General features: G+C 40.7%; 1 protein-coding gene across 1 annotated transcript; it reads left to right on the forward strand.

The window, feature by feature from the left end:
- The first annotated feature begins 9,532 nt into the window (after nucleotides 1–9,532).
- On the forward strand, nucleotides 9,533–24,927 carry GOLGA5 (golgin A5). The gene is made up of 12 exons (XM_054275455.1): nucleotides 9,533–10,133; nucleotides 12,392–12,616; nucleotides 13,692–13,911; nucleotides 14,434–14,557; nucleotides 15,359–15,562; nucleotides 16,658–16,828; nucleotides 17,370–17,498; nucleotides 19,357–19,455; nucleotides 21,052–21,277; nucleotides 22,406–22,511; nucleotides 23,445–23,508; nucleotides 24,826–24,927. Exons 1-12 carry the CDS (start codon nucleotides 9,569–9,571, stop codon nucleotides 24,904–24,906), a joined length of 2,214 nt encoding a protein of 737 aa, XP_054131430.1. The 5' UTR covers nucleotides 9,533–9,568; the 3' UTR covers nucleotides 24,907–24,927.
- The last annotated feature ends 996 nt before the right edge of the window (nucleotides 24,928–25,923 follow it).

A 25,923-nucleotide genomic window follows, 5' to 3' on the forward strand; every position in this document is an offset into this window, starting at 1 on the left:
CGCAGGTTGTGCACGGGACGCGACCGGGGCCGCGCCGGCTGCGCCTCCCCGCTGGAACTGCCCTGTGCTTTCGGGCAGGATGGAGGCAGGAGGCCCAGGATGGGAAGGCAGAGGAATGTGCCGAAGGGAATCCGTGAGATGGCGAAGAATCCGAGCGGCCCCTCACGGTCCTGGCGTGTCCCACAAGGGCGGCCCGTGTGCTGCCCACTGCCGACTGCGGGCCGGGCCGGGCGGGCTGAGCCGCACGCACCGCCAGAGGGACCGGGGCTGTGCACTGACCCCCCTCTCCGTTTGTAATGAGAGAAGGAAAAGCGAACATTCATTTGTGAAATGTAGAGGCACATGTTTCTTCGCCTGATAAACCACGTACAAATAGCACACCAGCTTCCTCATTGCATGCTATAAAAAACACTTGCATGTCTGTAAAAAAAACCCCAACAATTAACTTTGCATGTTGTGACCGACCGTTTCTGAATGTGTGCAGAAAGTCATAGTTTGGTTCTGACTCTGCCATTTGCATTGTCTGCACCGACCCAGCTTTGCTTGCGATGACAAATGTGAAAGGTCATTACAGGTTGTTCATGAATACTTCCCTGGAGCAGTCGTGCCCAGGGACCTGACACAGCTCCTGACACAGCTCCTGACAGTCTGGCTGATAGAATTCGGGCCACTTCAGGAATCACCTTTTCGAACTGACAGAGATCACCATGCTGATTATCCAGCAAGAAAAAAATAAAAATAAAAAAAAAAAAAAAACAAGCCAGGAATATTAGTTTCACCTCATTTAATTCCAGCCTAGTAGCCATGTGGGTTATGCTTATGTTTTATTTTCCTGCTGTCCTGAAAGATATCTAATATCACTTAAAAGCATTGCTGACCCATCATCTAAGTCCAAAGGTGTTTCTCATAGCTGGGCTACATGAGGAAAGTACACCTTGTTCCAGCTGTCACTTCCCAGAAACCTAATACAGTCATTGCCAAATAACTTGTCTGTAACTTCTGCATTAATAAACATCAGCAGGATGTTCTTTTTTGTGAGATACATGGGAAGACTGCTACAAGAATCCTAAATCTCTGTTGAAGTGTATTGGGCGGGTACTGAAGACACTTGAGTAATACACCAATTTTTACTACTGAATTCAATTATTTCTTTGATTGTGCTAGAAATTTAGGAAGCTGTCCTGGATTGAGAGGGAAGTTTGTCTAAGGGAAAAATGTGAAAGGTGTAGCTGAGTGTATGGGCTGATGTTAGCAGAGAGGTTTCTATGGTAGAGTTGTGAGGCTCAGACAGAAGCAGCTACATCACCTGCAGCAGGAATCCAGCATGACCCTTGGAACTGCTGCTATCATAGAAGAGAGGAAATGGGCTGTGTAAACAAATGTACATATCACCTTTTCCAAAACAGAATAGCATGTAAGTAGGTAAAACCATGATGGATTTATGATATTGAAATGAAATGTTTTTCAGCCTGCAGAGGAAAAGGCTCTTTGGAGACCTTATAGCAGCCTTCCAGTACTTAAATGGGGCTACAGGAGAGCAGGGAGACAGACTTTTTACAAAGATATGTAGTGATAAGACAAGGCAGAGTGGCTTTGAACTGAAAGAGGGCAGATTTAGATTAGGTATTAGGTAGAAATGCTTTGCTGTGTGGGTGGGGAGGCCCTGGAACAGATTGTCCAGAGAAGCTTTGGATCCTGGAAATGTTCAAGTCTGGGTGGGATGGGACTTTGAGTAACCTGGTCTAGCATGGAAGGGGACTGGAACAGGATGATCTTTGGTCCCTTCCAGCCTGAACCATCCTATGATGCTCTGAAACAATTTGCTCTGGCTCTGAGTGTGCTAAAAAGCAAAAGTAACCACCAGCCATATGTTCTCATAACAAAACTTTAATGCTGTGGAAGGCAGTTCCAGCAACCCACCAAAGCCACACACTACAAATGGTATCTAAGATACTACCAAATTCTGAAAGTGTTTACTAAAAAAAGAAGACCCAAAATGTGAAACTTCAAAACTGCAGGTAACATAGTTTCTTTCTTAACAGCTTTCCTACAAACCAGAAGGCTGCCAAAGGGCAAGGCTGGGCAGTTTAGCCCTGATTCTGTTTTGCTAAGAGGGCTCTGAGAGGATTGCAACTCCTACATCCAACATTGCTAACACCACGCTGGACTGGCAGTGCTGGCATTGCAGTAATAGTTCTGGTAGCACACAGATTTCCCCAGAAGAGAGTTTCCAGATTTGTGGCACAACTCTGGAGATGTCTTAACACAGGTGTTTATGGTTCCATGCCACTGATTTAACAGCTGACAAAATTTTGACTGCAAATTGATTTTGCTTTTAATCTAGCAGAACAAATACTTCAGAAAGTGTACAGGAAGCCCTTCTGGACTGCACCCACACTTTCCTTTAAGAGCAGCTGAATAGATCAAGATTTTTTTAATGAGTCAAGGACATCTTTTAGCTGGGAAAGAATGGAGTGGCATCAGAAATTGATCATTTTTAGGGTGTGTACCTTTTAAACTTCCTTAGCCTATTTTAAACATTTTAACAAATGCTTATTCTTTGTAGTTGCACTAACTTGATAGCTAATAGCAAAACAAAATAAGAAGTTCTAGGAAGAAAATGCTAATATTTAAGGTGAAGAGTGGAACAGGTTTATGATAAATTTAAAAGTGTGCTGAGCCTGGTCTTTCCACATCTTTACCAGCAGTGAGATTAGATTTGTCAGTCTAGCACTGACACATGACTAGCTGCCTTGTAAGAGCAAACATCAGACATGGTTATTCTGTGTCTTTGGAACAAGGGAAGATTCTCATTTTAGCAAAAGTAATAGATTAACCGTGAGGTGATCTTAGCTATCAAATGATTAAAAGAAGAAGCAATGTTCATCTTTATTTTGGGAGGAAAATCATTTTAATACCTCCAGAATGTCCACAGAAAACTGTGGGGGTGAAAAAGCCAATTATAAATAGGATAGCCAGAACAGGTTTCTCTGAAGTTGAGTTCTGTTTTCTCTTTAGTTCATTGCAGACAGTTGTGGGTGTCCTCATATCTGACTGGCATATTTCCTAAACTTCACTACACGTATCCTCTTGATAATGATTTTTTTCCTGCACACAATTACTGTCTAAATATATGATATGTTTGCAGTATCACTGTGGATGTCTGCACTTGGATTCCAAGCTGTTGCATTGCCCATTGCCACTATCAGGAATAATGCTCTTTTCTCTCTCTGCTGGTTAAAATATGCTTCCCATTTTATGGTCCAGCTTGCCCTGGCAATCTATACATCTGCAACCCCAGGATTAATCCATGTAATTCACAGTTAAGCTGGGAAGTTGCTAAACTGGCCCAGTGTCTTTCACCCAGCACTCATACCATGTGCTGCTCTTACACTCTTTGCATCAAATTCCATCTTCTTGTTAGAGGTAAACCTCTACCCTTTCAAAGACTTATTCTGAGTACCTTGAGGTCATGAAAATGCATATGACAGAATACAAAAAAAAACCCACCTAAATCATTAAATGACATTTTACTCTCCAGACTTGGTATTCCTTAAGTTGCTATTTTTTAAACATCACTAGACACTTTTGATGTCAAAACTTTGATAATTCTGGCAGTGTCTAGGAGGGATGGCTTTGTTTCCTGCTAGAAGGATAATATGCTAATTCTGTCATTTTTATATAGAGGAAGGAAATAAGGTAGTGGGGACACTGCAGAAAAAGTGTCACTGTGATTTATTACAGGAAAATAAAGAAATAGGAGCAACAAAAGAAAATGCAAGCAGTAACAACAGAAAGATTGAAAGAACGTGTGTGTGTGTGTGTTCCTAATACAATTGAGTTACACTGAGGAAGAAGGAATGCAAGTACATCATAACTTTGTGTCTTTCATTTTGACACAAAAGTGAGGATGCAGCAGTGGAGACAGAGCAACCTTTCCAGGGCAAAATGAGGAGTGATCTATCTCCAAATATTCCTGGCTACATGTTCTAGCCAGGGCCTATTGCATTGCACTCCTGCTCCTTGTGCAAACTCATGTGCCGACAGTTACAGCCACTAGGCAGAGCTAAGAATGTCCATCATTTCATGTTGAAATGGAGTTCTTCTAAAAGTCCTCCTCAAACTTACCTAAACATTTTCCATGCTACATGTTTATGGAAGAACTGTTTTCTGATAATTTTCAATTTATAAATCATTTGGTGATACCAAGGAAAATTATAAGGGATGGAGGTGTCCAACAAATGAAAACAGAAGGGTCCAACAAAAGAAAACAGAATTGTGCCTCTATTTACAAATTCTCTAGCTGAGATGCTTTTCCACCTGTATGCTTTGAAATGTTCTATTAATTATTAAGTAATTAAAAAGAAAAAATATCTTTGAAGGCCTTCTAAATACAGATATTTCCTTTGGCTTTGGAAGTCCCTGGGTCAAAACTCTAATGAGAGTGTAGCTGAGAACTACCTGTTCCTGTACCTTCCCTCACCAGTTGCAGCTGGCCCCTTTCAGAGAGGGATTTGTGCTTTGACTGGCCTTTCTAACCAAGAAAATTATGATGGTCAAATCAGGGCTGTGACTTTTTGCTTTGTTTTCAAGAGGCCAGTCCTATCTGGACAAGTTCCACACCTTCAGATCCCAGAAGTGCACTGAGGGCTGGTGGTTAAAATTCTTACACGTTCATTAGCACTGAGCATAACCCATCCCCAGAGTTTGTACATTCTGACCAGACCAAACCTGCTTTGCTCTGTTCAGGCACGGAGAAGGATTTCACCTTTAGTTCCTCCTCACCATACCTCAATTCCCCACTGGAATGTGGAGATAGTGACAACAGCAGCCTCAGGGGTGTGGTGTGTGAGCTGCATGGGCAGAGGTGGCAGCTCAAAGGTAGGGAAGCTGGTAAGCTCAGAGGTGGGGAACCTGCAGCTCAAAGGTGGGGAACCTGCAGCTCAAAGGTAGGGAAGCTGCAGCTCAAAGGTAGGGAAGCTGGTAAGCTCAAAGGTAGGGAAGCTGCCCTGGCAGGGTGGGTGAGGCAGTGGAGGAGGAGGCTGGGCACCCTCCTTTACCTCGGGGTGCACACAGGGACAGCAGCCAGCACAGAGCCGTTTCACAGCAGCTTTTTGGGCAGGACCTGATTTCTCAGCTCACACACAGTCAGGCAAGGTCACAGACAACAGTTCAGAGCATTCTGTTCGGGGGTGCACTGAAGTGACCAATGGCATGAGGCCACACACTGAATGCTGAGAATGAAATAAAAGCTGAAGTAGCCACTCATCCAGGGACCATCACCTCATTTTGCAATCCTTGATATTTGCCATGCTTCCAGTATACTGCGTGACCTTAGAGCAGATATGTAGTGGTGTATTAATATCACAACACATGAAAAAGAAGGCTCAATGAGGATGACATAACCCATCTTTATTTTTTTTTTTGTTACTGTATTTTTTGAAATTTTTATGGTTTTCAGCACAGTCTTTTACAGAAGCTAACTGCCAAAGCTCTATTTCAGTATACTTAGAGATTAACCTAGTACCAGTCATGTGACTACGTATCTGTTTTGCCTCTTCAACCAAAAAATTTACCTTAATGAACAATGAGGAGACTGTGGATCTGCTCAAAGTGAGAAATAGTAATTTAATTATTTTTTTCAACTGCAGAGTCTGCCTCTTTTTTTAATTAAAAAAAATCAAACCTAAAGCCCCTAATATTTTCTGGCAATGAGTTAATCTTGCTGTGTTGTAGTTATTGGGGCAGATATTTTCTAGCTTCGTTATTTAAATTTCCTTACAATGAGAGCTATAATAGACAAAAATAATGTCTGTAAATTATAGCTTAAAATTACTTCTACTTTGAGTATGAATAGGGATCTAAAGGCTTTGTACAGAAAGTCTAATTTTTTTGTCTGCAGCTAGATATGCATCTCTCCCTTTTTGTGCTTGCAGACAGAGCATTGCAGCCAGAACCTGTCAAACTATGCAGCAAGATATGTAGCATCTCAGATCAGGGCCTGGACCCTGGGGAGGGCACCTGTAAACTGAAAAGACACCTGTAAAGTTTTCAGTGGTAGTTAATGAAGCTGTATGCCCCTTGTGACAGAGTTTAATATTTTCACCACTCAGCCTGGCAGTCACAGCATTCTTAGAAGTAACTGTTGATATAGGAGACATGAGGGACTTTATAAATAGGTCAGTGGAACAAGCAGCAAGCTCTCTTTCCTTCTTTTATCTTCCTCACCACCCTGCAAAATCTGAGAACATCAGTTATGGGAATGAAAATACAGTTCTTAAAGAAGCACCAAGGAAAAAGATATCATTACTTATTCAGGGTCTCACCCAGTAAACTTTCTGCTATTTTTTTTTCTGATTTTATAATTGGAAACATTATTTTTGGAAACTATCAATGATTGTGAAAATGTAAATAGAACAAATGTTAATAGTGTTGCTGTAACCTGTATATCTTTAGAAATCAGGCGGTTGCAAAGATTACACACCAAAAGACACTAAATAGTGGGGGAAATGTAGTGGAGTTACTACATTATATCAGAGCATTCAGAGGGAATAGCTGTTTCCCAGGTTACACATAAAGTATGATTCATTTTATGGAATGATTCTATAACTGAACAAGTCAATATAAAATCTATACAGGACTTAAAGGATTTATTTTCTCCCACTCTTAACCAATCCTTTTATCAATACAGGACCTCTGTTTTAAAGGTTTTGTATGAACAGGGAAAGAGAGTTGCCATGGAATTTACTTTGAGGTAAATAATTGTGTCCTCTGCAAGAACTGGAAATTCCCAGGCTGTGGGTAGTTCAGATGTGATCCTATGAGTCTGCCTGTGTAATCTTGAATAAAGGCACTTCTGTCCAACCATTTACTGATCTAAACTAGTTCACATCTGTGAGATGATTCAGTCAAACAAGGACCATGCAATGGCTCTAGAGTGGAATGGGACATGTTAAAATGTGAATTGAATTCCTCTTGCTGGTTGTGCATCTCTGCTGTGGGTATATTTCCTGAACATGTTTTGAGACTCTAATGCAGAGAAGGGCTTGCTAGATGCAGTGGTGCAATAGGATATTTTCTGGATTGAAATACGCTTTGTTTCTACCCCCTCTGTAAAAGACAGGGATAACCTAGGGCAGTGGCTTTGGCCCTTCATATTCTGAACATTGTTCATGTCACTTTGGTGTGTAATGATCAAATACTTCAAACATTCCCAATCATACCTAAATTTTCCATTGAAGGGATTTGTAACGTGCTTTGAAGGCTGAACAAGTTGAGTAAAGCGAGTGTAAACTGTTAATTAATAAAGTCTCTTAAAAATCTCTGTTTTTCTTAGTGTCTGAGGAGGTGATACATTCACATTAATTAACATTATGTTTATGTGCAGTTGATTCACGTGATGTAAAAGTTGAAGGTCATGAATTTATTTGGTTTATTACTATTATTTCCAATGTGTTGCTTAATCTGCAATGAGGCAGGATGGATTTTCTATTAACTCATGCCAGTACTGGTTCCCTGAGTACGTTCTGAATTGGCAGCAGGGCTCCTGTCTCCTGCTTGGGCATAAGTCCTAAGGATGCCCAATGATAATTGATAATTCATATCTATAGACAAACATTTTGAAGTCTTTGACTTACAGAGGAACTCTTCATAATCTTTGCAAACATTGCATGCTCCCCATTGGAAGAAGATTACCATGATAAAGTGTAAGAAAACTTCTGTAAACCAGGGAACAACAATCAGATAACTTGATAACAGCCTAGCAGTGAATTTAACCAGAGAATACTTGTAAGATGTGATCTGACAAGATAACAACTAGATAACCACTGGGGAAGCACGGATGTAGGTCACCAGCCATGCATTCAGCATTATAGTCAGGAGGACAACCGATCCTCTGTAGAGGAGGGTCTGAAGTGGCAGGGGGTGTAAGTGTTATCTTCATTCACATTCTTGCTGATAGTTCAGGCATGAGTAGAAACTCTGAGAAGCAAATGTGGTGGTTAGCTGTGATATGTTGGTGTAGAAGATTGAGGAAAAAATAAAGGGGAAAGAGGATGAACAACAAAACGTTATGTAGTGCTTTAAGTACATCGTAAGTGTACTTTAACAACTATCCTTACTAAGAAAAAGCATTTAAGGAAGAGAGATAATAGCCAAAAATCTTGAAATTATTCAAGTACTGCAGGTTGCAGACACTGAGTCACAGATGACAGGGAAGGATGTTACAGTCAGAAGTACGCAGCACTTGGGAATGTGGTTTTACTGGTGGGTTTGGCAGTGCTGGGCCAGCAGCCGGGCTCGCTGATCTCTGAGCTCTTTTCTAATACAGATCATTCTGTGATCCTGCGGCATTGGCGTTCCTGCCGAGTCTCCCCTCAAAGGTTACTGAGGGCACCGCCAGGGGGCGCGCGCGGCCAGCGCCGCTCCCGCCCGAGGGCAGGGCGGGGCCTGAGAGCGCCGGGGGCGGGGCCGAGTGTGCCGGGGCCTGAGAGCGCTTCGGGGGCGGGGCCTGAGAGCGCGTCGGGGGTGGGGCCCGAATGTGCCGGGGGCGGGGCCCGAGTGTGCCGGGGGCGGGGCCTGAGCGCGCCGGAGGCGGGGCATGAGAGCGCCGGGGGCGGGGCCCGAGTGTGGCGGGGGCCGAACGTCCCGGGGGCGGGGCGGCTCCGCTGCGCCTGCGCGCGGTGCCCCCGGAAAGGCGGCCACGTCTGCCGGAAGCGTTTGGGCTGAGGCGCCCGGCCCGGCCCGGCACGGCCGTGGTTCCGCGCTGACCGCCGGCCCCTCACGGCTCCCCCCTGGTCGGGGCTCTCGGCGCTGACCGCCGGCCCCTCACGGCGTCCCCCGCGCTGATCGCCGACCCCTCACGACTCCCCCCGGGCCGGGGCTCCCCTGCCCTGACTGCCGGCCCCTCACGGCTCCCCCCGGGCCGGGGCTCCCCGCGCTTGCAGGAGGTGAGGCCGGGCCCTGCTGAGGCCCCCGCCGCTCCTGCGTGGGGCCGGGCCTGGGGAGGGCAGGCGGTGCTGGGCGTGGGGGCAGCGGCCGCTCTGAACGTCCCCTCCCGGAGTTGGGGGGAGGCGCACGCCCCCGCTGCGGTGTCGCCGGCCCGGGGTGCAGGTGGTGAAGGCACCTGTCCGCCGTGTTGGTGTCACAGAGAGGCAGAGGCTGCAGAGTTTGTGGGGGAGGAGATCCTGGCCTGAGCTAGCTTGGGAATTTGCAGGCCAAATATCTAAGTCATACTTGTTTGCTCTGTGATACTCTGTAGCAACTGAAGATACAAGAAACTGATGCAGTGGTCTGCTTTTAATAACCTTCATTTAAAGACCTAGGTTTTGTCTGTTTTCCTCTGAAACTGGTTTGGTTTATTTCCATTAGTTACCAGAACAGCAAAATACCAAATAAGCAGAAGAAAAGTATTATAATAACTACAGCACTAATAGCTCAACACACCAGTTGTTTAGATAAACAGTACATCTCGCCTCAGCAGCAGCAATCTGATTTGTAATCCTTCTGTCTTTTGCAGTATATGGTCCTGAAATTTTAATTGTACAGAGGTCATCGACAGACACTCATCATGTCTTGGCTCGCTGATCTCGCTGGAAAGGCAGAGGATCTGCTCAACAGAGTTGATCAAGGAGCTGCATCAGCTCTGAGCAAAAAAGACACCTCGAGCAGTGCAGTTTATGATAAGAAGAACTTGGACTCTGCCAATGAGTATTCTGAAGTGCACCAGCATACTGGAGAACTGAAATACCAGACCTCATCCAAAGCAGCCTACATCTCCTCAGCAGCTGAAAATATTAAACACCAAAAGGCCACAATCCTGGCAGGAACAGCAAATATTAAAACAGCACGTAGGACATCCTCAGAGGCAGCTTTTCCAGTAGAAAATGCTTCCACACCCAGAGCTGCCTCACATTTTGTGAGAAGAAAAAAGTCAGAACCTGATGACGAGTTGCTATTTGATTTTCTCAACAGTTCAGAGAAAGAACCTAATGGAAGGATAGACTCTAAAAAGGAGAAGAGCAAGGCACCTGTTCTTCAGAATCACTCTCGGACTTCAAGCATTAGTTCTGTGTCTACCAGTACACAGAGTGCAAAAACTACTGAGGATAATTCCAGCAGGAGCCAAGGCAATGGTAGTTAAATAGTATTGAACCTAGAGATATTTAAAACCCAAGTATGTCTGGGGTAAGGCTAGGTAACACATCAAACTTCATGAAACATTTAATGGTGATAATAATGTCAAATGGGTGAGGTACAGCAGGGCCTTTCAGGCTTTTTCATCACTGGGGCAATAGCAGATACTGTGCTAGTTTAACAGACAACATAATGAATACCTGAATGCTCTGTGCTCTGGATGTGCTTTGCTGCTGCTGCTGCTGCTCAGCCTGGCCCCTCTGAGCTGTGCTCTGGCCTTGCCCCAGCCCCACATGTCCCCACCTAGAAGCAGAGGTGCTGCTGCTTTTGTTTGGTCTCTCTTTTGTTTGGTAGCCGCTGTTGCCACGTGGGAGGGGAGTGGCTTTCCTACAGTGCAGCTCAGGGCGTGGGGTGAGCTGTTCCTGTTCCATGCAGGAGGGGTGAGCTGGCACACGTGCTTGTCCTGCAGGAAGCTGGATGCAGGCAGGCTGGTGGGGAGCCAGGGAGATAAAGCCTCTGGCTTTGCCAGCAGCAGATCATGGCTGCAGTCTGAATCCAGAGGCCTGAGTGAGCCTCAGGCCAGACAGAAGCTGGGGCTGGGCTCAAGTCAACACACAAAGGACAGCGTGGTTGGGAAGTGTCAAGAACTTCTGTCCTCTACCAGACTGTCCAGGCTGTAGTTGCTGTGCTACTTTGCTGGTATTTATTTTAGAAAATTGAAACAACTGGTTCTGTTATTTATAATGTAGTTAGAATACTTTATTATTTGTTTAGTACTTTAAACATGTAAAATGTTGTAAACGCCAGTTTTTTATCTACTACATTAAGTATGCTGAGAAGCTTTAGACATAAAAAGGGATAATTCCCAAACATATGAATATTTTTCTGAGTCCATGACTTTTCAGTAAGGTTTACTACTAAAAATAAATAATACAGATATGTTAGACCTGACTCTGCAGCCTTGCTGATTGGTGCTTAAGAAACATTTGTTTTCAGTGTGGCTTGTTGAATTTTCTTCTAAGGATTTTTGAGCAGACTTTGTGTTGTGGAGCTGCTAAATAAGGAAGAATGCAGTTACAATACAGGATTTGAACACACAGTTTTCCAAAGTTCATTGTACAGATATATCTGTGTCATTTCAATATTCAGCACAGAATGTGTTGAAGTAGCTTATGATGTATTAGCTATAGACAAAACCAGTTAGCATTGTACTTTGTATGTTGCCATGGGTATAATCTAATCTGTGCTATAAATGGCTCATTGCTTGGTTCATTAGCTTAATCTATTGACTTTTCCAGACAGAGAAATGAGCCTAAATTATTTTCTAAGTTGGAAACTGTAAGTAAATCAAAGGAAAGATAATGACATCTTTTAGGATCCCTTTAATTGGAAAAAGGCTTGAGAAAACGTGGAAGAATTCCTGTGTCACTGCTGCTACTTGTGGGTGTGGTGTTGCTCAGCATTAACAGTGTGTCCCCATTCCCTGGGCTTGGGGTGTTAGGGGCTGCTGCAGTGGTGAGAAAAGTGAAGCAGCTTGGTTAATGATCACAAGGGGGAGTAAATATTCAGCAGTAACATTTTGGATTGCCTGTTTGTTTGTTCCTTGCTTGCTGCGTCATTTTATCTTACATTGCTGCAAAGCTTCCAATTATCTGCGTGCTGGAGTCAGGACTCTGACAGGGGATTTGTAGCTTTCACAGCATTAATCCAAGATGTGTGTTTTGCATGTTGGGAAAAGGCTGTTGGTTCCTCCTTCCCTCCAGGGGCCTTGTTCAGAATATCACTAGGAGTTCCTTTATTGTTCTCTCTTTTGAAATAAAATTGGCATTGGCAAAATCTGAATGCAAACCAGAATGAGCTTGTACTAAAAATTCTTGCAGTTAGTTGCCATGTACATTTAGCATTTAGTGTTTTCTGTTACTCTTCAGCTTCTGAGGACTTCTCTGAGCAGCAAAGTCATAAATAGAGTGTTGATGTTTTGAAATCCTAAAGGTGCCATTTATCTAATAAGAAATTTTGTAACTTCTATTATGTTTTGTCTAGCAGTATTAACAAAAACATTGCATGATGCACGTAAATAGTCCTGTCTTGTGCAACCCCTTTTGAGAATTATCTCCATATTCCATTCCAGCATGAACTATTTTGATTTATTATCCTTGTTGTTCCTTAACCATTGATGCAGAACATGGAAGTACTGTTTATAGAAAGGTAGTTTACAAACACAGGCATTTGTTCTAAGTTGCATCTCCCTGTACAGAAACTCCAGACAGTTCAGACTCTGGCCTGGGAGCCCAAGGGAATGATGGCCTGAAGGATTCATCCCCAAGTGCAGCCACCAGCCCCAGCCCTTCAGCCAGTGATGATTCCAAATCCCATGAGCTGTCCAACCTTCGCCTGGAGAACCAGCTGCTGCGAAATGAGGTTCAGTCTTTAAATCAAGAAGTGGCTTCACTAATACAGAGGTCCAAAGAAACACAAGAAGGTACATCAGCTGTAACATTAGCAATGTGCCAGTGAGCTAGGAAACAATGCTCTATGTATTTATAATAAAAACTCTCCAGGTACCTTTGCATGTATGACTTTCCATGTAATGAGATGGGAGAAATTAAAAGACTTGTTCAACTACAAAGATACAACAAATGTTGATTAAAATGATGTGTTCAAGTTAGTTACAAAGCTTACTTCTCAATAAAACACTGGCAGGAAGTACCATGTTCAAAATACTTTTCCTGCATTTTAATGGCTTTTGCAAAATACTTATTTTTAAATGACCAAATTCCTTTGAATACTTCAAACTGACTACTTTCTGGCTGTAGTAGACTATATTCTCTGATGCTAGAAACTGACAGTAAAAATATAAAATTAATATTTTTAATATGACATCACTTGCTTCTTCAAAATCAAGTGAAATGAAAATATAAAAAATATGAGTGCAAATTAAATGATAAAACAGAGAGCAAACTCCTGCTGTTAGGCATAAAATTGAGGTACCACATTTTTTTCACAGTAACTGCATAAGCCAGATAATTTTTATATCCAGTTTAAGTTTAATGTGTGATGTTAGTTTAAGTGTAATGTGTGATGCTGTGTTTAAGTTCTTATATCCAGTTGAAGTTTAATGTGTGATGTTAGATTAAAAACAGAAGCTTCTAAGTATTCGGGCATTATTCACAACTGGTGTATTTTTCTGTTGTTTTTTATGTGGCAGTAAACTCAAACTGGAGTTAAACTAAATGCTTTATACAAACATTTCTCTTGGCACAGGGATATTTACCATTAGGCCGTTGCAGGGGATGGATCAGGTGAAATCCTGTCATCCACAGTATGACTCAGAAGGAAATGTCTGTTTTGAGATCACCTCCAAAATTTTCTGGGTTGTGTTTTGACAGCAAATCTGGCATTTGTTACTTCCCAGTAGCTTATACATTTTCAATTTTACTTCAACTTGGTCGTATTTAATTTTTTTCTTTAAGAAATGAGATAGTTGCATCCTGACTGCTTACAAGCCCTTGCAATATCTACTTTTGTAAACTTCAAAGAAACTTCTTATTTTGTAGAACTGAACAAATCCCGGGAGAAGGTGGAGAAGTGGAATGTTGACCATTCCAAGAGTGACAGGATGGTTAGAGAGCTTCAGGCTCGGGTGGATGATCTGACAGAAGCTGTTGGTGCCAAAGATTCCCAGCTGGCTGTGCTGAAAGTACGGCTGCAAGAAGCTGATCAGCTCCTGAGTGCTCGCACAGAAGCTTTAGAGGCACTGCAGAGTGAAAAATCACGGTACTTCTTCCTTTCATACTTTGGAATTCTGCAAATAGTAATAAGTTTGAAAAAAAATTAAGGTAGATAATTCACTGCCTTCAAGAATAAAAAATAATAAACTAACGAGGAAAGATTTGAAATACAAGGATTAAAGTTTGCACTGAAACTGCTCTATCATAGCTGGCAGTGGGAACAGGACAAATGAGTATTAAATAGGGCATATGTTGGCATCTGATTATTGGAATCCATTTTTTGTAAAGTATTTGTGTCAGAGGCATGAAGCTGAAGATCCCAAGAATTTTTTTTTCTTGAAAAATAGACTGGCTTATCCACAAATATACATACTTATCTCATTGCTGGGATATGGATACTCCAGAATATAGGCCAGGGAGGAGAAGTGTGAGTCATTAACTGTAGTCCAAATGCAGTAATCTACTGGGCAAATTTTCAAAGCTGGTCTGGAATCTAGGAGGTTATAGTTCTACACAAAAAATCACAATAGCTTGCTTCTTTTCCAATAAATGTGTGTCTCTATTTCAGGATAATACAAGACCACAGTGAAGGAAGCAGTTTACAAAATCAAGCCCTTCAGACTCTTCAGGAGAGGCTGCGTGATGCAGACTCTGCACTCAAGCGAGAGCAAGAAAGTTACAAACAAATGCAGGTTAGACATGAAGAGTCAGGAAGACTTCAGGATTCTCATTTTGAGATCAGATCCATGAAGTTCCATGTGCTCTCTCCTCCCTTTGACTCCAGTTCCTGTTCAGGGTACTAATTGCTTGGAAGGGTGTGCTGCTGTCTGCTGCACTAAATACCCTTGAGTTGCTAATTTATTTCTTATATGTTATTTTGAAAACTTCATGAGTAAAAGTTTTTGAGGATTAATGTTGACAATTTTTACTGGGTTTTTTTAATGCTAACTTTAATGTTAATACAATGCTTGAAATGTAAATTGGTAATCAGTTTAGTTTTCCGTGGTGTGTTGTTACACAATTTTACTGTGAGATCTTAAGATGAAGGACTTCTGTGGGAAAGATGCAACAACATTATCAATAATGTTTTCTATACTTAATTTGGCCTTTGCTACATATAATAGCATATCTGAAAATCTTTGAGAGTGTCTCTTTTGGTTTTTTTTACAGTACTTCAAAATATGTCATTCTAAAATTGATAATATTTTTTGAGGGGCAAGCTTGCTTTTTGTTTGCTAAATAAATTTGAATTACAGGAAGATTTTTATTCCCTCACTATTTGTGGCGAGGGAAAGAAAAGCATATTCTTATTTGGGTTATTTACCACTTGGTTAAGCAAGCAGAGCTTCTTCCCACGTAGCAGTCTTTAAGTTGGAGGTGGTAGGTAGGAGGTGGTGTGCTCTGTGTAGTTGCTTTTAAACTTTCTTTTTTCCTTCCTAGATGAAAGTTGAGGCTGTGTTAAACACAAACTATTGTTTCTTTATTACTCATAGAATGAGTTTGCGGCTCGTCTGAGTAAAGTGGAAGCAGAACGTCAGCACCTGGCAGAAGGGATAACTGCAGCAGAGAGGAAGTATTTAGATGAGAAGAGGCGAGCTGATGAGCTTCAGCAGCAAGTCAAAGTGACCAAAAGCCACCTGGAATCTGCAAAACAGGAGCTGACAGACTATAAACAGAAAGCTACTCGCATTCTCCAAGTAAGCACTGTTGTGAAGCAATACAGTGTGATCTGTGTGCTTTAACTGCTTTAAGGTGTTATGCTTCAAATAATCGTACCTGTGGTCTGTTTCTTCATGTGACCTGTAATGTGTAGAAGAGCTACCAGTCTGCCTTTTGTAAACTTAAGTTTATAGATGAGGTTATGGAATTGAAATGGTAGTTCAGGTCCTGAACCTGAAAAAAAATCCTAGGGAACCATTGTGCTTATTGTGCTTCATTTGTCAGTGTGTTCCACATCCAGGAGTCCAGATAGATGTAACTGCAGTAGGTGAAACCTACAATTTGTTCCATATCCAGTATTTTTGATTCAAGAGTGTTACTCTGTTCTGCCTGGGGTGGAAGCAAAGCATAGAATGGATACTTTACATGTAACCAGAGAGTATTTTTCCATGTCCTGAAAGGTTGCTTGTGATTAATGTGATATGAACAGTGGCTAAATCAGGTATTTTGTGCCAGTTTTGTACTATGTAAATTGTCAAAGATACCATGTCCAGATGTGGTTGGTTTGAGTCTTGTTTACAAATGTTAGCAACATGTTGAAGATAGAGATCTCTTCTTAGAATAGTTAATTTAGTCAAATGTTCAAGGACAGGTTTTAAATCATCTTGGTAAATATGAAAAGCCTAAAATCACAAGTCAATGTCAACGTAGCCCTAGACTGACTCTGGATAAAATTATTTATCCTCCTTCCTTGAAGAGTGACTGCTGTATTTGGTTCTTGATTTTGTTGGCAGGAGAAAAAGAGGGTCAATTTTGTCTATAGTGTTTGTTGGTGTGCATCTTGTCTGTTTCAGTGCCAAGAGGGCCAAAATTGTTATCCATGACAAGTTTAACATTCCAAGCACTTGTAAAGAAAAAGAAGTGCACTCTTTCACAGATAACACAGACTTTCAGTTAAATTAGTCTTATGGCATACAGAAAATCAGAAAAATTATCAATATGGAAGCATTTTCATTTTTAAGTGTGTAGGGTCATTACTGGATAAAAGAACAGATGAACCAGTCATTATAGCATATTGTAGTTGAGTACTTGTTCAATACTGCTATAAATAATGTATTGATTTATTTTTTCAGTCTAAGGAAAAGTTGATAAACAGCTTAAAAGAAGGCTCTGGTATTGAAGGCCTGGACAGCAATACAGCAAGCACGGTGGAGCTGGAGGAACTGAGACACGAGCGAGACACTCAGAGGGAAGAAATACAAAAACTGATGGGGCAAATACAACAGATGAGAGCAGAGCTGCAGGTAGCTGTGCCTGTGTACACCTGTATTTGCAGTTAGCTACAACAAAGGACTGTTCTCTTGTGTACTGTGGGTCTGTTGTTTCTGGTATTCATTACCTTACTTCTCTCTTCCCTGTGCTCCTTTTGAGGGAAGCATTTCTTTCCTAACAATCATAGTGATTTCTATAGCCACCACCTATATTCTTTTCTGCAAGAGCTGCTAATCCTTGAAGCCCTGTAATCCAAGTCATCCATGCCCATCTGCTGGCATAATGGGCTCAACACAGCAGCTGCATGCACGCCCATTTTACACAGTTTTAGCCTGTAGACAGCAGAAAGGAAGAAGCAGAGAACTTTTCATGTTCAAAAAATGTATTTATTTTATTACTGTGTTACTAAAAACATTGTGTATAAAATCACCAAATGTAATTTATCCAATACACCCACACCTTCTGTTTCCTTGAAGAAATATTGTACATACTACCTGTTTTTGCTGTTATCTATGACAGATTAGCAGTAACACCTGAATGTTAGTGAAATGGTTATATTTGTGTTCATTTCAGGACATGGAGACACAGCAGGTAAGCGAAGCTGAGTCAGTGAGAGAGCAGCTTCAAGACCTGCAAGAGCAAATATCAGCACAAAAAATGGCCAAGCAGGAGGCAGAAGCTGAACTGGAACGGCAGAAACAGGTAAGGAATTCTTGAAAGCCAGATCTCTCTTTAGGCCCTGTGTGGTGTCATCAGAAAATCATTTGGCTTAAGAAGAGAATATTTGGATACTGGGCAGTGTTTGATTTTTGTCTAGTGCTCCACTAGGTCAAGGAAAGTGCAGCCAAGATTAAGCAATGGTCAGGGCCTTCTGGATACTGCTGATGAACAGAGATCCTGGTGGATAAACAGGACCCCAAGGGAGGGCACAGAATTGAATTTTATTCAACAGGGAAACAATCAAACAACAGGGATGTAGTAACAAGTGTAACATTTTTTATATTAAAAAACCCTAATACTGAAAGTGGCTATTGTGAATCTTCCTGTGCTCAATTAATCCATAAGTTGGAACTTGCAAAACAATGTCATTGTAGAACCAATTTTAGCAGTAATTTTTGTTACTCAGTTCTGAATCTAATTGTCATTACTTCTAAACTGCTGTAGTAGACAAATTGCTGATAAAATTATGTTAATGAATTCTGTCAGATTGTGTCATCTTTTTGAGCAAATTCTGCCTTGATTTAAACAGTTTTGTGCTATAAAGAGAGTGGGGAAAAAAGACAAACTTGTATTTCATGTGAACAAACTTACTATGCAGTAGGAATTGGACAAATCCTTTGCATGTTAAAAATTTTCCTTATAAGAAAAAGCTCATGTAATGAGAATTGATAATGAAGAAAGCATGAGTCCTCTGTATCTGCTAGGAACTATTTATCTTAGAGGATTATCTATCCTTTCAGAAATTACATTTTAATGGGATACTTGCAGCTTGAACTAATTAAAAGGCAGAAGTCGAGGTCTGCTCTTGATGGGTAGCTGATGTTTATTATGTCAAAGCAGATGGTAGATTGTATTTTGTTACTCCTGCCTTCCGAGGAATATGCTTTAAGTCAATAGAAAGAGTGAGGTGAATTTAAAAAAACATCAGTTGTTGCAGAAATTGAAGTCTTCCTTTTGATGACACCCATTTACCTGTGCTTTTAACATAATTGCTTGTGTTGATACTTAATATAATTATGGTCAGTTCTGTCTGGGAGTTGCTTTAACTATTGCCATAAGGTTTCTGAAACCAAAGATGGAAAATAAGTAGAGGTGTTATTTTTTTGTGCATCTGATGGTTCAAAGGGTGAACAGGATTATCTGTTTTCTGTAGTAACTGACAGCTGAAGTCAGAGTAATTTGAAGATTCTTAATTTAAAAAATAAGCTTGACAGGTCTGTAAGTGGGAGCTAAAATAGCCACCAAATCATGGGAGTAACAAAACAGTTATATTTACTCTTCAGTAATTTTTTTCTCTAATATTCCTTCTCCTTTCTTATCTGCTATGTTAATTTTTCCTAAACTTTAGAGGAAAATGTATGTCATACAGAATTATAGATAGCTATGCAAAGGGTTTTCAAACATGTTTAAAGAGTAGTATTTTGAATTAATGAGTTTATTTTAGGAATACAGATACCCTCTAAGTATTTTGTAATTGTTACATTATTGGCATAGTTTTAAGATAGCACTGCAACAAATGGTGAAAGTGTAAGGAAGATAAAATTTTGGTCCCAATGAAATTGTGTAAATCCCAGTAAATGAGTCTGGATTGATATTTATATTAGGGCAGTCTCCACAAAAGAATTTAACTAGCCTTGTGGGTTGTGTCTTGATACTCAGCTCTCTATCCCCATACCCCTGTCCATGACAGACATGTAACTAAGATAATATTTCAGTTTGTATTTGATTACAGCATATTGCTTTCTTGTGTTCTCTTGTGAAACTCTAGATAACTAGAGTTGTCTCTCAAAATACAAATATGTATAAAATCTGTTCTGTGTGATTGTGATAAATTTTATAGGAACTTCGTTATGCTGAAGAAGAACTGTATCGGACAAAGAATACTTTGCAAAGCAGAATAAAAGACAGAGAGGAAGAAATTCAGAAGCTCAGAAATCAGGTAAACAATTTTATACCCCTCAGTTATGAAAACAGTGTTAGGAACTACTTATTTGACTAAACTGTCCTGAAAAATCCTGTAAGCATTCTACAAGTGAGGTACAGTGTACTTGTTTTCAATAAAGAGTAGAGTTTTGAGAGTAGGGAATACAAGAAGGGAACCATGTAAATAGCCTATTTTATAGTTGTATGTGCTTTTATATAAAGCAGGGGGAAAAAATCAACCACTGTCCCAACTAGACCTGATGGGGGGTGTTGGATCAATGTTCTTCTCTTTGCAGACTAAAAACACTCATTGGAGTTTAATTAGGTCAGTATGAATTCTGCCAAGATCCTTGTAACTGTTCAGAGAACCTTGGTTACATCCTGCAGACTCTGTGATCCATGTGGCCCACTGTCATATCTTGGCCAGTGGCAGTGGGGCCACCATGTGAGCCTGGCCACTTGCTGCACTCCTGTGTGCAGCTGGATTAGGGTTGTTAGTGTGGGACTCTTTACCAAGTTCTGCTGTGTAGGTGGACCTGTTTCCCTTGTGTCAGTCTAATTCCTTTTGGAACCCCCACATACTTGTGAGCCCCCAGAGTCTCCTTGGGCAGCCTGAAGGCACAGGCCTCATTCAGTTACCTTAGCACAGTGAAGGTAGGCTGTTCATGGGGAAATTGGCAGTCTGCAGTCAGGTGTGGGCAGCTGGGCAGTTACAATGTCAGCATTTGGAAATGGTTGTGATGTCATACAGATTTCTTGGGCATGTTGGCAGATGAATTTTCTGGTGATGCTGAACTTCAGGACTGCCTGCACCTGCCTCTGCCTGGGTGCAGGCACCTAGTTTGTATTTTGGGTATCTGTAATTCCTAATGATTCTGTTTCTTCATTAGTGAAGCTCCATCTTTGTGGAATATGATGCCACAAGGTGGCTGAGGTCCAGGACTGGGGGTGAATAGATGAGCTATTGCACATATGGCAGATGTGGTGATTCCCATTTGCTTGAAATCTTTTCTGCAAATTGAATGACAACATCCATGTCAAACACACGATCCACTTGCTGGCATTGCAGTTTCTATTTGCTAGTACTGTCATGTTTTCTGCCTTGGTGCTCCTCAGTTCTTCTGCAACATACCCTGCATTCTCACCATTTCATTCATGTTTTCCTGTAAAATGGCATCAGGTCTCCCTGTTTGTACTGAGTTTTTCCTTTCATTGTGTGAAAACATTTTTACATGCTCACTAAGTTGAAAGTATGGTAGGCAGGCTGGATTAGCTTGCTATTGATTGCTGTTTAAACCTGTCTCTGAGGCATAGCATCAATGTTGTGATCAAATTTGGGCTCATACAGAAACTTTCATATGATTATAGGTGGAAAAGAGAAAGATAGATACATTTTTATAAAGAGTTTCTTGTGTAATGCAAACAGTTAACAACTGTTGAAATTAGGTTTCCTCCTTATTGCATTCATCAGTGATAGTTTTAATGGCATTATCCTGCAAAAATTCTGCTGTGGAGTAACTTGGTTCTTGAAAGCTTAGGTTGTTATTGAGCTTTGTAATGTGTCAATTGGTCAGTTTGAATTTAGAATGATTTTTTTTCTTTGCTTTTTTAGCTGACAAACAAGACTCTAAGCAGTAGTAGTCAGACAGAATTGGAGAATCGGCTTCACCAGCTGACAGAAACACTAATTCAGAAGCAAACCATGTTAGAGAGCCTGAGCACAGAGAAGAATTCCCTGGTGTACCAGCTGGAACGGCTCGAGCAGCAGCTGAAGGCTGTGCAAGGCACAAGTGCCAATGGACCTTCCATTAACATGGCAGGCATTGATGGTGCTGAAGGTAAGCAAGGAAATACAATACTTAAAACTCTTCTCTTTTCTGCAGTCCAGGCTTATTTTGTTTCCTTTCCCTGAAAGTCTGAGTTTGTAAGGAAAAATAAGTGCTGAAAATAGGCCACTTATTCTAGAGACCTTCTCTGCAGCAGCCAGTATCAAAGTTAACCAGAAGCTCCTTCTTGTGAACAAATGACTTCAGTAAATTTAACAAGGCAGATTTAGTCTTTAATTCTCTATACTATGGCACTGCTGGAGTAATTCTGTCACAAGTGCAAATAAAATTGTATTTTGGGTTTAAACTGAATATTAGAAACAGGATTTAAGTGTTCTCTTGCAGAAAGGGTTTGGGAAGAGAGTAAGAATGGATTACTTCCTGTTGAGAATTGATCCAATTGAAATTAATTTCTTCCCTCCTTGCTTTCTGTTTTTCTTGAAAAGCAGCTTAAAATATGTTGGTTTTGATAAAGTTGGTTTGTCAGTCCAGTATTTCTGGGACAACCCCAGGAGTTGATCCAATGTGTTGAGATGTTACTTTTCAGAGTCAAAATTTGCCATTATGTATGTATGTTAAGTAACTTTAAAAGCAAGGGACAGTCACCAAGAGGTGTGAAATAACAGTCCCGACTTTTTCTCTGCTTATCAAAGCTGGAATTGTTTGTAAGTAACTTCAGAAGCTGAAATTTAGTTACAGAAAAGTAGCATTATCTTTTTTTAATGAAGTTGATACATAGTAAAAATATAAATAAAGTAAAAATTGTTGAACGTACAAGTTACTGTCAGAAATGCTAATCAAAGTTTCATGGTATGAGAGTAAAAAAATTTGAGAAACTGTGCCAGTATCAAGCTCATCATTTTATACACCTAATAATAGTTATTAAGTGTATAAATAATATATATATGTATATAATAATAGTGACATGATGGAATTGAATATCAAGATATCCATTTAGTAAACTGATACATTTTAAAAATATATGAGGCGGAAGAAAAGTTTGATTTGATTGTAAGTTTATCAAGAATTGATGGCACTACAATCATATTGATCAGTGTATATTATTTATAAATATGTTTGTTACAATCTGTCAGTTTGTTTTATTTGACAGCAGTTTGTGTAATTTGTTCCCTGGCGCAGGGGCTCGCCTGCGCAGTGTCCCTGTCCTGTTCGGTGACGCCGACTCCGGCGTGGCGGGAATGTACGGGAGGGTGCGCAAGGCTGCCAGCACCATCGACCAGTTCAGGTGAGGCTGTGCCCAGGGAGCTCACCTGTAATCACTGCCAGCCTTTTGCAGTGTGCAAGGGACACACTTTGGGGTGTACTGTTCCCTTTATGAAGGGAAAAGGTTAAAATAGTGCAGCTCAAGTGTGGTATCAAATACTGAGTATTGACCCACTTCACTTGTGCTTTGACATTAATATTCTTAACCTATGACATTAATATTGTTAAGCTTTTGCAAATTACTGTCAATTATTTAAACAAAGCTCTTACAGATTTTGGTGCAAGGAGTTCCCTGAGTTATGAAAAAATATCTAATCAAATTCATTACATCCATCTTCTGCATTTTTTACTTTCAGAGGTTTTGGCTGTGTCTGTGATAAACTGTAAGAGTGTATTAGTGGGGGAGTATCATCTGTACTCTTTCAGTCCTGATGAAGACAAGATACTGCCTTCTTAGCCAATGCAGCAGATTACCTTGGAAGATAATCTGTTTGAGAAATTAGTAAATGAAAACCATTCTGGATCCAGCAATAAATTTGCTTTGATCCCTTTCTGAGGAGTTAGGTGAATTGACAGTGTTCACAGCAAAGGTCTGCTACAAAACTTGAAACAAATACCAACAGAAAACAAAATTTAGTAGTACTTCTTAGTCCTTTGAAAGCAAGATACCTTGATAGAAAGTCCTTTGTGCTTCCATGACTTTCATTGTGACAGGATTTCTGTGATTGGGAAAAAATTAGGAGGGTTTTATGGTCTGAATTTTCTCACTCCACTCAATGTTTTGAGTACATGAAGTAAAATTCAAGACAACAACAAAGCCTTATGTGTATTTGAGAAAATTCAAGACAGAACCAAAGCCATAATGTTTGAATTTGTGGTGGCTGAGATGAGAGTGACAAGAATTGATTGCTCAGTGTTAAATTGTGTGTTTTGCTTTCTCGTGCTCCCTGTGTAGCATTCGGCTGGGAATCTTTCTGAGGCGATACCCCATAGCAAGAGTCTTTGTCATCATTTACATGGTGAGTCAGCTCTCTTCAGTGCAAGACTTCTAGAGCCACTTTACATGCCAGTATGTCTTAAATGGAAAGACTGATGCTCAAAAGGCTGTAATTAACAACTCAGTGTGAGTTTTTGGAAAGTGGACCAAATAATGCTTTTACAACAGCATTTTGGAGTCGTGTTGCTTGGCAGCTTTCAGTTTTTCCCAGGAATTCTCAGTATATCAGTCTTAAAGGCACTTATGTAACCACCATTTAAAGCCTGTGAAAGTAGATTCTAGTAGTAAAATATGGAATAATAGTGACCAGTTGCCAAGGTTAACCTGCCACACCTGCATGCACTGCATTTAGGAAAATGACATTTTTTTAGAGGTTTTTTAATATTTGACTCCTCATTGTGGTGTTTTTTCGGTGGCTAATGATCACTCTTCTCTAGTAGCTGCACAAGTAGCAAGACAAGTTGTTCTTGGTAGACTTAAACAAATAGTAGAAAATTGCTCACCCCCATGGGGCAAAGCTGTCAGGCTGGCAGTTGCTAGAAGTGAAATCCTCCCTTACCCACTGGAGGGCAGGTGCCTGGCAGCTGCCGGGCCCTGTGGAAAGGCAGGCTTTGTAAAAACTCTGCAGACTTGTGCTGCCTAAGCTGCAGTCTGGAGGGAAACCTGATGGTGGCTGTACAGGAGCTGGGCAGCCAGGGGCAGTTACCCCTTTTCAGCTCAAACCTTGGCCATGACTACTGTAACTTGAATTTTTAAAAAGATTTTTAAAATAAATGTGGGTTAGGTATTCCTTTTTGCACTCCAGGCAGCTTCTATTCTAATTGGATAATTTCAGCCAAATTTGAATGAGAATGAACATTCCTACAGAGTTCATAAAAATGCCTCCAATCAGTGCCTGCACTAAAGAGAAGGCAGTCAGAGCTGGGCTGGCCTACAGTCAGGTGTCAGCCAGTTGGCACAGGAGCAGTGGCTCACCAGTCACCAGGCACATCAGTGTGCTGGCTGGGGACTGGGGGTCACAGGGAACAGCTGAAGTCTCTGTGCCATGGAGGAAAAGAGAAACCAGACAACACAAATCTGTAGGAAAACAGGCTGTCTTATTTTTGCTGCTTGTGTAAAGTCTTCAGATTTCTGTAAATAGATTCTTCAGAATCTGATTTGGCATTTCAGTGTTCAAATGACAATTATTTTTTTAGAAGTATCTGATTAATAGAAAAAATATTTTAATCAAAATATTTCTACAAAACAAGTTCTGTCAGCTCTCACTGAGAGCTCTCCTATTTACTGCTGCTGTGGATGGTGATTTTCAGTGCTAAATTTATTTCTTTTCTTTTCCCAGGCCTTGCTTCACCTCTGGGTTATGATTGTGCTCCTTACCTACACCCCAGAAATGCATCATGACAGTCCCAGTGGCAGGTAGACTGAGACAGGACCAGATGCTGTGGACTGGCAATGCCTTGGAGTTATCAGTCCTGAAACATCAGCCAACTTTCCTCGTGGTGTTTGGGAAGGATGAAAACCATCATGCCTGATTTATCACTACCTTTCAAATACATGTGTAATACTGTGTAGCTTTCTCAATTTACCTAAGAGAGCATCACTTCCCTGGAGAAATGAAGCTGTCAAGCTAAGCTCTGATTAGCCTTTACATTTGATGTCAACCCTCTGATGGTTAGAGTGAAAGATAAGGCCTGTTCTGCAGAGAAATGCAAGGAATTCTGAAATTGCAGATATCTCTGGTACAAATTGTTTTAGGTCGTACTGGATGTAGGCTATGGTCAGGTAGTAAACTGTATTTAGCATTTTAAATAAACTTCGTTCTGGTTTCTTTCAGTCTGCTTTTGCACTTCTGTTTTTAACTTTGTACATAATAGGCTTTTCCTTAACATTAACTGGAAACAGGAAAATGGATTGGTGCAATATATTTTTGTAAATAAGTTTAAGAATAAAATATTATGCATTATTCTTAGCTTTGTACTTCTAGTGCAATAGATGTATCTTTCCTACCAACTGAGTACTGGGGCTGCCTATTGAAAGGCTGGTATTTTAGCTTTATTAGAGAAAGGGAGATGGTTTTTGAGAAGGAAGGTTTAAACTGTTGAGAAGTAATGATGTTTCTTTTTGCACTTGAAATTTGTATATTTTAACTGCATTTTCTTATACCTCTCTCATTAGTACATGTCTTAATCAGATCTTATTGAAACATTTATTTTCTAAAGCTTTGGGTACTTAATTAAAACTATTTCTATATGAAATCTATCAAAACATTAAAATTTTCTCATGTCTGAACACTCGCCAAATATACTAATACACAAACTTCGTCAAATATTTATAGTAAAACCCAAAATACCAAACTGTAGAAGTTCTGTTGTTAGATTGTGGCATTCTGTAATCATGAATTATCAACAGACAATCACACAAGGTCACTTTCTTTCCT

This window comes from Melozone crissalis, unplaced genomic scaffold, assembly GCF_028551555.1.
Source record: "Melozone crissalis strain CALT ecotype California unplaced genomic scaffold, PUWL_Pcris_2 ptg000018l_1, whole genome shotgun sequence".
In the NCBI taxonomy this organism is placed as follows: domain Eukaryota; kingdom Metazoa; phylum Chordata; class Aves; order Passeriformes; family Passerellidae; genus Melozone; species Melozone crissalis.